Genomic DNA, 13,312 nt, shown 5'->3' with positions numbered 1-13,312 from the left:
AAAAGACAGACTGACTATGAGAAAACATGAAAAATAGAAAAATAAAAATTCAAGTGCAAAAAGGTGAAATGTACAAAATTGCTGTTTTTAAAAAAAATGATGCAGAAAAAAAGATAATGTAAACTTTTCACAAATAATGTACTGCAAATGAAGTTCAATCCCTATATTTTTGTTTACCACAATTATAAAGACATTTACCATAGGAAACTTACATTATGCTATGTTGAACCACATCCCCCCCCCCCCCCCCCCCCCCCCATACAAAAATCTTAACATTGAAACATTTTGATGCAACATTCCAATTTGGAAAAAAAAATTAACAGACATATGAAAAATGTATCATTCAAACAATGAAAGCATAGGAACTCTTAATAAAACAATGATAAATGTCACTAACATCGACCTGACCTTGAATCATCAGGAAATGCTCATTATCATATAAAGTTTACTTTTCACATCTAAAGACCAAATAGCTAATGTATCAACTTTACATGTGTCAAACACAAAACATGCTTATAAAACATGACAAATTTACTGTTCAAAAAATGAACAAAGCTTTGGAATAATATTTCCCAACAACTTTTTATCTTTGGTAACACGTGGTTTCTCGATACAATTTTTTGCAGTAAAAATATTTCTCAGACCATCTTCACCATCTCTCTGCCAAACAAGTTTCAAATGTTGTAGATTTAGGCCAGAACCTGCTATATTTTCTGCAGTAGCTAATTTGAGAACACCACTGGCAACAAGACAATGTAGGGTGCCAATATTTTTGGCCTTGGCAAGATTGAACTCTTCTTGTAAAAAATGACAATTTGATGCATAAGAATGTTTTACATAATTTGCTTTTGTCATGCCACTTGCACACAAAATCTTAGCTAGCATTTTGACATCATCAACTGCATCATGAGCATTGTAAGATTCTTGACAGAAATATTCTGCTAGAAATTCTTGCTTATAAGAACCAAGTTTTGGAACTTTTGAACGCAATGATGACAAAGAATCCACAAATGCTAAAACATGATTTGAAAATTCATTCATCATTCCTACTCTACATATAGCATAGGATAGAACACGGAAGTCAAAAACTCTTCCATTGTGTGCAATCAAAACAACATTGCTAATGTTCTTCAAAAAAATTAAAAATTTTGAAAGTGCTTCTGTTATCGATACAGTTGCCACTTGCTTTCCGTGCACAGTCATGTGTTCACCATCCCAGGATATCCCAGTTATCAGCTCAGCTTTTTCATTGATGGGTACTTTAGGTGAAACATAATATGAAAACTCGGCATCAGAATCCATAACTTGTGCAGCAATCTGTGTGATATGAGGCATTAGTCCACGCTGAACTGAAAAAGATCCATAAAATTGAATTGAAAACTTATGAAAACACATATTGATATAAACTATCTATATACATGTAATTTACTCTAAATACAGAATTGGTAATGGTATTCAAAACTCCAACAATGAGCCCATGGACCACATCGCTCACCTGAGTCACCCTGGCCCATATTTATAGATTTTCCTTATATATTCGCAAGTAAAAAGTTTACAGACAGACGACAGACAACAAGCGATCAGAAAAGCTCACTTGAGCTTTCAGCTAAGGTCAGCTAAAATGTGGAAGTCAATAATATTTCTTACTCAATCCTGTAGTTTCTAGGTCGATAATGACCCTATTCTCTTGAACTTCGTTCAGGTGGTCGACTTTGGTGAATCCTGGTTTGGGAACTGCATCAGGAATAGTCTGGATGTCGACTTGGTCAGAAAGTCCAACTTCTGATGAAATATGAATATACATTTATCTCTAATATACAAACAATCAATTTCAAGATTTATTCATAAACTAACACTTTGTAAGTTATTGTTTACCTGATTGATATGTATCTCCTTCAGCTGCTTCATTGGCTCCTTTTTGGGTAATTCTCTCCTGCTTCAATTCCAATCGACGGCGCTTCTTTCCAGGCAACTTTGATCTTTCCTGTCTCTTCTGTCTTTCCATGTCCATCTTCTCCGAATATTTCAGTGTATGATGACCAGGGGATAATCCGTGTTCTTTAAATACCTGAAAGTAATAGTAAATACACTGAATAAGAACGAGCAAGAAAGATTTCATAAATTTTTTAAATACCTAAAAGTAATAGTATATACACTGTCAGAATAAGAATGAGCAAGAAAGAATTCATCATTCTTTTCGAGTAATTCAAAAATTATGAATTATGAGATTCATCACTGTTCGTTATCTTCACCTTTCATTTATAACAATAAATATTAGCCTAAAGTTAATGTAAATAAGGTTTTCTTACTTTGAAAATATACACATTCATCGAAGAGTTTTTGTTAGTAATATATATTAATTTTCAAAAATAAGCTGCAAAAAATGGTCAAAACTGACAACAGGAAATTGAACAAAACTCAACAAACACCTCAATATAACATCAAACTTGTCTACCTCCGGTAAGTATTTGCGACCTTCATTCATACATGCTGCAGTAGCTTTTACACGGAAGTCAAGGCTTTGACTTTCCCCATAATGCAAGTGTTTTGGTGCTCGTAAACTGACTGCTCGATTAGCATGTTCGCAAGCTTGGCTGGACCCTAAATCACTATACAAGGTAGCTTTGGCAATCACAGGTTCAAAGATTTTATCAAGTTTTTCTTTCAAAACTGGGTCACTCAGTGATGTCTTGTACGGTAAACTTCGATGCAAGTATGTCTGAGCTGGTCTTCTCTTGTATCCACAAAACCTTGGAACACACTTGGTATGGTCTCCGAACTGGTGAGGCACTAATGCTTCCAAGTTTTCCCGCATGCCATCTGGATCACCTTGATTTTTAGCGAAGATGTACTTGATACATTTTGTGAAGTGCTGAATCACCTGATTGCTTATCTTTGCGGCTTTACTATTCTTCAAGTCATATAAATGTTTAGTGACATTTTTAACACAATGGTTACGGTCAAGTTTTTTCTTTATTCTTACACCCAGTTCATTCTCAATCCTCGATATCACAGTATTGTCTCCATCACCCTCAATAACTTCAACTGGTGTCTTTTGTGACATCATCTCCTTTATCGCCTGAATCCCAGCCATAGCCTCCATCTGTCTTGATGAACCTTTGTGATTCCAGACACATTTGTGATTGCGAACCTGTTGTCCAGGTCTATTTCGTTTCCACCATTTGCAAACCGAACAAGTTCGATGTTTAATAACAGTTTTAAGAACTTTATTGCCATACTTACTTTTGCTGACCAAAAATGTATGGCCTGTTGAATGTTTAAATGTTTTATGGCGTAAAATGAAAATTTATACAGTTTTCAGCAGAATTCCACATTACACTTTTATAATTTATTCTCTTACCTGTTAGACTATCAAATCCCCTTTTTTGCCAGCCATGGTCAGCACAAACTGTCATTCCTGTTCTTGTTCGTGGGTTAAATTTCAGCTTCTTTGAAACAGCCACTCCCTGTCTTTTCATCTTGACTTTTCCAAATGACCTTCCTGACACTTTGTCTATATGTGCAGTTTCACTATAAATAATGTCCACATAGAATGAGAATGCACTAAAGTTCACAATATGATAATATATATGAACGAAATTAAATGTATCACATGAAAGCATTAAAGTATATGAGAATTACTTGACTATTCCTTGTGGAGTGTGAAGAGCAAGGTCCATTTCCTGTAAATCTACATGTGATGGACAAACTAGTTTTGGAGTCTGAGGAGAATGGTCAACATTTTGTGAATCTCGATCTGGCAGACAAACTTGCGCTGGGTTAGAATTCCTGAAATAAATAACACAAGATAATGTATATTTCCAATTAATCAAGGCTTTTCTCTGGTGTATGAATTGTAAAAGTGCAAGCACTGTGTCTGTTTAACTGGTACATTGATACAAGTCAGATCACTCCCAAGATTTAAAAAAAATATGTTGTTGTTAGTGTTATAGTATATAATGAAAATGTTAGAACTGTTGCACTTACTCATCATCATCATCATCATCATCATTTCCAGAATCGCCACTTTCCTCCTGGTCTTGAAGCACACTTGTAGATTTCAAAAGTGATGCAGGATTACTGAAATTATTTTAGTTGTATCATATTTATACTCGCATAGGTATACATGTTATCTATATATGCACATGAAGTGTAACAACTTTGTCATTTCCAACATAGGTTTCAACATTCTAATATTACATACCCTAGGAATTCACCATCTATAACTGCAGTACCCAACTCCTCATCAAAAGTAGCATGATGGACAAATGGTGCATTTTTTTCTTCCATAGTTGAAATGTCACTACAATGAATGATAATTTCTGAAGGTACATGGCATATTTTAATTGTTTCACTTATTCATTTATAATTTTTCCTGAAGCACACAATTGATAGAGTCTGAATAAAATAGGAGGGCACTCACTTCTAATGAGTCAATACCTATCCACTCATATCAAATTACAAAATGAAAGTATCAAATAGCATAATACCTAGTGTTTTGTGTCGAGTCGCACACAGTATGTGCCTACAAAGGCTACATGATTCCCTGTATTTTAAATTGAAAAAATTTCTGACAAACTACAAATAACAATTATGTCAATCTTTCAAACATATTAGGCCTAAATAAAATATATGTGTGTTTTTGGTTTCCCGACCCTACATCTACATTTTTGCTGCAGACTATATTGATGATACAGGAATGTTTTATATCATTTGCATTCGAGTTTCTCTGTCCTTCAGATGAGACTGCAAAAACCGAGGTCCTGTGTCACAGCTGTTGTGCACGATAAAGACCCATCCCTGCTCAAAGGCTGTTTGCGCCAAACATAGGCCTGAATTTTGCAGCCCTTCATCTCCATATGATTGAAGGATGCTCGAGAGGGACGTTAACAATATCTAATCAATCAATCATATTGTTTGAAAAGTATTCTAATGTAGATAGGTCTGTATTTACAGCATATCAAAAACTAAGATTTTGATCAAATGTTTAACTTTTTATAAAATAATATGTTTTACTTACCTAAGTTAGGGGGAATTAAAATAGGAAACACACATATATTTTATTGTAGCCTTGTGTACTTTGAAAAACTTACCTCATTTCAGTGTCAAATGATACTTTAGTTGCAATGGCCATACTTTTCTCTGCATAATCTTCAATTATTTGCCCAGCTCGTCGTTCCATGGCTTTGAGATTTTTGTTTGATATTGATGGGAGATCAAGCGTTGTAAGGAAATTATTGACTCGTTGTGGGCCTCCAATCGAGTCAATCATTGCTACAAAACATATTCAGCAAATTTCAAACCTTCTGTGGGTGTGACATATAATTGAATATGCAAACAATAACATTGTACAATTTCTCAATTATAAACACACAGTACATACCTGCACCTAACTTTGTGTTCACTGAAAACATTCTCTGTCCTCTTGTCGATGGCTCGGAGTATGTACTGCCATATGGGATGGTATTCAGCTGCCCGCAGTTAATACACTGTATATACAAATACCCCCCCAGTCCCATCTTCATTTCACCTTTGATAGTTTCATGCGCAAGATATAACGGTCCCATCCTACAGAACAGACAGTGGCTTAAGGAATCGACCAAACATCTCAATTCTACAACACGCCTACCCTTTCCCCAATCTTCCGTTTCTATCTTTTTTGAATTCACTAACCGTGATATTCCCGGACAACATTCTTCACATCTGTTGTTATCGTCGTGAAAATGTCCAATGGGGTAATTATGTTCGACAACGATGTTTCTAATACCCTTCTGTCGTTTTGTGCTGTCATCCTTCTCCCCTTTTTTGACTATATCCGACGTAAAACGACCGCGTTTGTCCCGCACGACTTTTTTCAGGGGCGCAGCCATTACAGATTTTCCCACCATCTCGTGTGTGCGAGACTTTACGGAAACATCAAACTTGAACGTATTTTATTTTTTAATGATTGACGAACAAAATGAAATTTAAAATAATAGTTATTTATTTCATTTTTATTTATTTATTAAAATACTTTTATTAATTTCCGACACCTTCCGACATACACCGATATGTCCCGACATCGTCTTTTTAGTCACGTGGTCTAATGAGGTTCGGATACCTTAAGAGGGATAGGCCTATTTCACAGTTTTTTTCAAGAACTGTGAACGCGCTCGTCCTTTCCCGTAACCGGTTAAGATTGCGGTTACGGAAATAGCCGAGTAGTTACGATTCTTTATCGACAGCTTCTCTTAGAACAATCTAATTAAAATTAGATGTTAGATCCGCTCACATACTCGCTACACAAACGTTTGTGTAGCGAGTATGTGAGCGGATTTTAATTAGATTGCTCTTAGAACGACTAAAATCCTCACGCATGCGCACAAGCCAGGGCTTTTAACCGCCTTTTTTAGCGACACTTACACATTTGGGCGTGTAAAACATGCCATGATGGCGTCTGAAGAAATTCTCACTTCAAAGGTTCGTAAACATGTCTTTCTATAGTCCGAAATATCTGATGTTTTCCTGGCCTTTTTTTTTTTTTTTTTTTTTTTTTTTTAGATATTTATATCTTTATTGACCATGATAATTGATAAATACTGTAGCTTGCGCTGTCTAATCAAAATTGATTCCGAAAATATACCATTCACTTAATTTAATATCATACACTCGCCGTAATAGTATTGGATGTTGACAGCTTCGTTAATGTGTTATACTACATAGTATCACAGAGTTTTGACACAATCTGAGCAAACTTGTGTACATAATACACACATTTAGGAGATTAAAAGTTTGCTCAGATCTATAAAAATTATATTTATTGATGGGATCCCTGGGGTTAACCGTTAACTGTTCTCTTAAAGTATCAACAGTGTTAAATTGGTTTGAACTAAGGCTATTGGTTGCTGGGAGAATGTGACATTGTATAACTATTTTGTAAGGGGGGAAAAAACACAACTTTCTTGGTTTATCAACTTTGTATTTCTTGGAATCTGTTCTACTTTCACTTTCAAAATCATTGACTTTTAAAGCAGTATATTTACCAGGTTTGGCACCCCCCCCCCCCCCCCCCCCCCTATTTGGTACTTAGGTCCCATATGGTGGTCAATCAACCAAATCGGTACCTATGTTTACTGACCAAATTGGAGTCCAACTTCGTGCATTTTGATTTTCACCTTAAAAGCGAACACGGCGCACAATGTCCTCTGGAGTGATAAGTACCTGACGATAATTTTCATTTTTGCACATAGGCGTTTTAAAATTGCCTTCTCAATAGCATTACGTAGGTTTGATAACATGTACATGTATTAACATCTTAACACTTTTAACGTGGAATTGCAAACATGGGTGACTTCTGTCATGCCTGTACTTTTAGTTTTGATTATCCGGGTTATTATTATTAAAAAACAATCGTAGCCAATGAAATCTCTTGATCTGTATTGATGTCAAGCAAAAGATTATATTTTTGTACGGAGGCCCATGTGTGCAAATTTTCATTAATCCTCCGTCTAAAGACAAATAAAATACGAATCTCAGTTACAATCGCATTTAATATTGCTTGCATAAATTTATCCTTATATACACTTCAGAAGAAAGTCTCTAAAGGCAGAAAAGTGACCATCCTACAAACTTTGAAAAAAAGGAAACCGAAACTAAGGTCTTGACTGAAGGCAAACGAGTAACTCGTTTGATAAAAGAAAATACACCCTACATGAAAAGGTTGTTATTCATCATCATGACATATAAGTGTATAATTTTCTTGAGAATTGAAAAATAAGAATCTATTTTATTCTAAATCACGCATTTTGTGCATGATTCACTTTAAAGGTGAAAGACTTGTATATTGCGACATCTGCTGAGGTCTTGATTGTTATTAAAGCACCGTCTGGGGCAAAGTATACTTATGTGAGCCCTTTATATATCGCTGGCTAACCCGCAGCGTGTCCTCAAAAATACGTTTTGCCTCGTTTATTCCTGTGTGACGAAATAGAAATGTATAAAATTTCAAATTCAATGAAGTTTTACTTTAATCGAATCGTAACGAGAAATTGGGACCGAGAATTTAATATACCAATTGCGCTCATAATTGATTCATTATCTTCCTCTTCAACTTCTCCCTCCTCTATCCTTGAAAACAATTCTGCAACTATCGTCCTCTTTTCTCTTTTAGACCATGTACTGTAGATGTTCCCCCCCCCCCCCCCAACATGGCACACACTTTAATCATTAAATATCGCAGAGAATGATAAAATGATGAAACTCGTATATAAAGAATTTCCATTTTAACCTCAGTATATGAAACACACGTCTAGCAAACATATTTGGCTTTCTCTGAAAGCAGCCCCTCCTCCCGTAACTTATTGATGATAGCAGTCCTGATCTTTCTACCATTTACATTGAAAAGCTTTGGTTCAGTTGTAACATCAACCCAAAAGTTTGTGATTTCTGCATCCACACTTTTTTGGAAGCGCCATTTCTAAAACAATAATTTAACAATTACAAATTCGGTCGATGAATTCCGGAAAATTACATTTACTTTTAGTTCTAGAGGGTTGCCATACAAACATTTTGATGACGTTATGAAATGTAACGGTACTTTTACTGGTCTACGATCATCATGGTCAAAGGAGTGCTCTGAATTCAACGCAGCAAAAGCAAAACTTGACGTCCAAGTGGAAATTTTATAAAAATTAAGAACATTATTTGTTTTGTAAGGAATAAATACGAGTGAGTTTACCTTCACTTACCACTTGCTCTGTGTTGTTCATCAACTCCAGCTGTAATGGTTTGGTGGAAGTTGGGGGAATTGCCTTTTATAGTCTGCAACAATATCAGGGAAGAAACCAAGATATCCGTGCAAATGTGCCAGCCCATTGTTTTTCAATAATATTGACACAAAATAAAACGACCACCATTTGGTCAGTATATTAGGTATACCATATAGGCATTTGACCACCATATGGGACCTAAGTACCAAATAGTGGGGTGTGCCAAACCAAAATCAGTGTGCCAAGAACGGCCTAACAATTGGTATGGAACATGTCAGACAGCATTTCAGGGCTTGAAGCTAACTTTTTATGTCACCAGTCCAGCCGGACTGATGGGGTATAATTTTAACCAGTCCGCAGAAAAAATTACCAGTCCAACAGAGTTTTCCAGAAATAATCAAATATATTTTGTTGGTATCATTAAAATGAAATTTAACTCATTATGCCTTAGACAATATTGTAACACTTAAATGTGGAATTTATATTTACGAATCAGTTTCGTCCGGTTGATTAAACAGATCGAAGCATGCCAAATGTGTATGAAATTTCATATCAAGTATATTTTCCAAAATGATGCTTTAGAAAATTAACCAGTCCCATCAGACTGACTAAAACAAATGTCAGTCAGTCCGCCAGACTTTTAGCCAGTCACAGACTGACGGACATATGTTAATTTCGAGCCCTGCATTTGACCCAATGAGAAGTTGTATTGACGAACTAGATCGTTACAACGACCACAGAACCTGCGAAATGGTGACTCCAATCAAGACTGCCGAAACCCCTGCACCATCAACCCGCCTGTCAGCAGCCTGCCCCTACTCAAAAACTGACCATACGCAGAACAAGCCCCCGTGCACCGAACCAGCGGAGAGACACAGCCACCATATGCAAATGACAATGGAACATTGCTACATAAACATGGGAAGTCGACGATGGAGAAGCCGAAACCATACCGCCTGTCACACAGCCGATCCACCTTCAACAAAATATCCAAGCATGAAGCAGAAGTGGACGACTCTGGTAGAGGTCGTGTTTAAAGTAGTCATAATTTTGCAACCGATCTAGTATGGAATTTACATTCATATCCGCAGGGGCAGTTTTTTGGAAATACAGTCCATTGGACAGTGGATAAAATATGTATAAAAAGGTGACATTTTTTGCCCTCACTATGGGAGAAAGTTGAACACAGAAGCAGGTCATTCTTCAGTTAAATTCCCGTTTGAATCTGCGTTTGTAATAATTAAAGTGATTATTAAGAAATTTAAAATTTTAAAATCAATAAGAATCTGGACATGAAACCATTTTGGCTAGGGTGCCTTTGCATTGTAAACTTCGCATAGCGGTTAGAGGTAAAGAAAATCAATACTTTTGCCTGGTGCAATCTATAATTAGAAGCCATATCATAAAGCTATACAGGATTCATGAGGTTTTCCATTTGTGGTTTGACTGCTGTTCCGACTCAGTAAAAATTTTGCCCGACACAGCAAAAATGTGTGCAACATAGTAAAAAAAATTAACTACAGGGTAAGATCCGCATCGATCGTGAACAAGAAAGAACTTGTGTACGATTATGTTTTGACAGCGGCGGACATAGATCGGTGTCTCAGAGGGGCGATATTGCATAACTGATTACACCTCCCCCGATCATATGTGTAAGTAGGTCATGCAGGAATTTAGAGGATGCAACGGTGTTGGGCTGACCTTACCATTTCTTAACGATCAAGATATTCTTCAGAATCATTGTCAACACAATCAATTTGATTTTCGTTTTTTAATTTAAAAAATGAGACTTGTAATAATGATCTTGGGGAGGGAAAAGACAAAAGGTAAAAAAAATTATAGGTCTGTGTTTATGGAAGACAATGCCCCGGTTTCAAGACGCCGCCTGGAATTTTACGAGAGTTGTTTACTGAAATACATATGGTTAGAACAAGTGTTAGATAAACGTTGCCATTCTGTCGAGCATGAATGTAAAATGGTTTGCGCCAGTCCATGGCACGCCAAACAATGAAAAATAATCATGTTTTCAATTTGTTTGTACTCCAAACAAACAATTGGGCCAACGACAAAAATTGTTGAGTTTCCGCTAATGTTCCAGAAAAAAATAGGGTAGGTATAGGTAGGAAATAAATTTTATTTTTTTTTTAAATTTTATTTTTTCAAAGTATGCAAAAACATTGTAAACTCTAACAAGTGTAGTATAGGAAGGAGGAGAAAATCTTTGGCTGGACCGGGAATCGAACCTGGGACCCCTGCATTACTATAGGCAGGTGCTCTAACCACTGAGCTATCCAGGCCGATATCCAGTCCGTATAGCCCTAATTACTACATTCCTCCCTCCTTAAGATCAATTATAATTTTATAATTGTCTTTCAATATCAACCCAGGTTCTTTTCGCCCCTGACAGGCCAACCTGCACCATTAGCCTAGGGTTGGTCAACGGCACCAAATGTAGTATGGGAAGGAGAAAATCTTTGGCTGGACCCCTGCATTTCTAGTCAGGTGCTCTAACCACTGAGCTATCCAGGCCGATATCCACGGTCCGTATAGCCCTAATTACTGCACAAGTTAAATGTTCTATTGAATTTTATACTTTCAAAATAAAATTTTGCTTAAATTGCATTGCAAGTAAACTTTCAATCATAACATTTCACCCATTATTGGCTGAGGATTATTTCCAGATGTTTTATAAGAAACTATATTTTTCAATGAAACATATCTAGCATAAAACTAGCTGCAGAACTGTAGCTCTCTGAAAAAATATTTTGACATAACAGAGAGCTACAGAGCCACCCCTTATAAAAACCTTCGATTTACGGCGCACAAAAAGCTGCGCACGGTTGAGGCCTTATATCGTTGTATTCTTGAGTTACTGTCTCATAAATTTAATATCAAAAAATTCTGAACATATTTTCCTACTATACTTGTGTCTAAACATACCTTCAAATATTCATTAAAGCCCCACACGACCTGAAAACTCCCAGCTTCAAATGATTTCGTTTGTTGACGTAGCCATGTTAGGTAGCCGGTCAATTCGAATCCTGGTTAATTTCCATACTTGCACAATAACGTCTAGATGTGAACTAATATCCCCACAAGTATTTTAGCTAAATATTTTAAATAATATATCATCCCAGTGCCTTTAAATAATAATTATTCAAATAGCTAAACTCACGGCAATGCGGCTTTCATTAGTCTGGTCCGGTCTCCGTCCCTGCCACACGAGTGTTAAGGACTTTAGTAGCATTTTCATGAATCAAGAGCTTATTTTACCTTTAGAAAAACTTTATTTTTTTAATTTCTATAAATTATTCGTATTGATAATAAATGAAAAGCGAATACATACCATATAACGAATTTTATGAATATATACCAACAACAACAGGGTACGAACTGACCCGGCTACCTAACATGGCTACGTCAACAAACGAAATCATTTGAAGCTGGGAGTTTTCAGGTCGTGTGGGGCTTTAATGAATATTTGAAGGTATGTTTAGACACAAGTATAGTAGGAAAATATGTTCAGAATTTTTTGATATTAAATTTATGAGACAGTAACTCAAGAATACAACGATATAAGGCCTCAACCGTGCGCAGCTTTTTGTGCGCCGTAAATCGAAGGTTTTTATAAGGGGTGGCTCTGTAGCTCTCTGTTATGTCAAAATATTTTTTCAGAGAGCTACAGTTCTGCAGCTAGCATAAAACACAAAAGTTAACTCCTCTATGCCACTATGCTCTTCAAGTACCAGATACATTGTTTCTACATTTAGATTGGTTATCATAGGAATACTTCTATTGGATATGTTTGACAGGAAAATAATGTGATGGTTTTGAAAAAATGTATTAAATCATCACCAAAATATCAACATCATTAACATATTTTAAGTTTATTAATACATTTCTGAATGTATTTTCACAATCTAAATGGAACAAGGGTAGGAAGACAGTCTGGGCAGATTCCACTTATCCTAATGGGATCCAACTCTCTTCCAGCTAAAACTTTTTACCGGACATAAATTTTTATTTTAAAAACAATCTGCACATCTTTTTTTCCTCTCGGCTCTCACCAGCCATCAACAACTCGGATGCGCTCACTGCTTTATTTGCGGCCTTTTTCATAGTGTTTTCAGTTAGAACTGCAACAGAAACCAAGGATGTGCATACAAATTTGACAGACTGGACATTCATGTCGGTCACTCTGCATCATGACCTCCATATAAAACTAGGATCCCCGTCTAATGCCCGTTGAAATGATAGCATAAGACAGTGCATGGCTATAAATAGCCACCGTCTAAAAACAACATAGGAGTCGGCAATTTTAACAAAAGAAAGTCTTCTATGAAAACATGACACTTGGCAGAGTCTCTCGACCGTCTGTTAACTTCAATTGTTAAATCATCGTTGCGTGAGCACGCATGGAGGTACTAGCCACTGGGTCAACCATCATCCATGCTGTTAGTTAGAAACATTATCAATGTTGTTTAAACGCTTGACACAATACCATGCAATTTTGTATATCATTAAAGCGTTTGAATGACTTCATCTCAATGTCTAACTAAAACGAA

The 13,312-nt window shown here is 36.2% G+C and overlaps 2 protein-coding genes and 1 non-coding gene across 4 annotated transcripts in view; 1 reads left to right on the top strand and 2 right to left on the bottom strand.

Annotated features, from left to right (window-relative positions):
- Positions 1-254: 254 nt before the first annotated feature.
- Positions 255-6,102, bottom strand: LOC130050719 (uncharacterized). Its single transcript, XM_056150963.1, has 10 exons — positions 5,384-6,102; positions 5,094-5,274; positions 4,205-4,303; positions 3,988-4,080; positions 3,643-3,789; positions 3,362-3,531; positions 2,372-3,291; positions 1,876-2,068; positions 1,648-1,782; positions 255-1,349 (listed from the first exon to the last, which is right to left on the bottom strand). Exons 1-10 carry the CDS (start codon positions 5,886-5,888, stop codon positions 532-534), a joined length of 3,261 nt encoding a protein of 1,086 aa, XP_056006938.1. The 5' UTR covers positions 5,889-6,102; the 3' UTR covers positions 255-531.
- Positions 6,103-6,345: 243 nt separating this feature from the next.
- LOC125665437 (uncharacterized) overlaps positions 6,346-13,312 on the top strand; it is a 79,539-nt gene continuing 72,572 nt past the window's right edge. Inside the window, exon 1 of one of the 2 annotated variants that reach the window (XM_056151420.1) lies at positions 6,346-6,459. In XM_056151420.1, coding sequence (XP_056007395.1) covers positions 6,427-6,459 — 33 coding nt within the window. In that variant the 5' untranslated portion in view covers positions 6,346-6,426. Of the gene's footprint in view, positions 6,460-7,574; positions 7,699-13,312 lie in introns of those variants that run through there. The other variant, XM_056151421.1, reaches the window with a different exon arrangement.
- Trnay-aua (transfer RNA tyrosine (anticodon AUA)) lies at positions 10,970-11,045 on the bottom strand. Its single transcript is given in 2 exon segments — positions 10,970-11,004; positions 11,008-11,045. It is a non-coding gene; the product is annotated as a tRNA-Tyr (tRNA).

This window comes from Ostrea edulis, chromosome 10 (genome assembly GCF_947568905.1).
Source record: "Ostrea edulis chromosome 10, xbOstEdul1.1, whole genome shotgun sequence".
NCBI classification, from domain to species: Eukaryota; Metazoa; Mollusca; class Bivalvia; order Ostreida; family Ostreidae; genus Ostrea; species Ostrea edulis.
The sequence above is the reverse complement of the archived record's forward strand: the minus strand, read 5'-3'. Positions and strand labels throughout refer to the sequence as shown.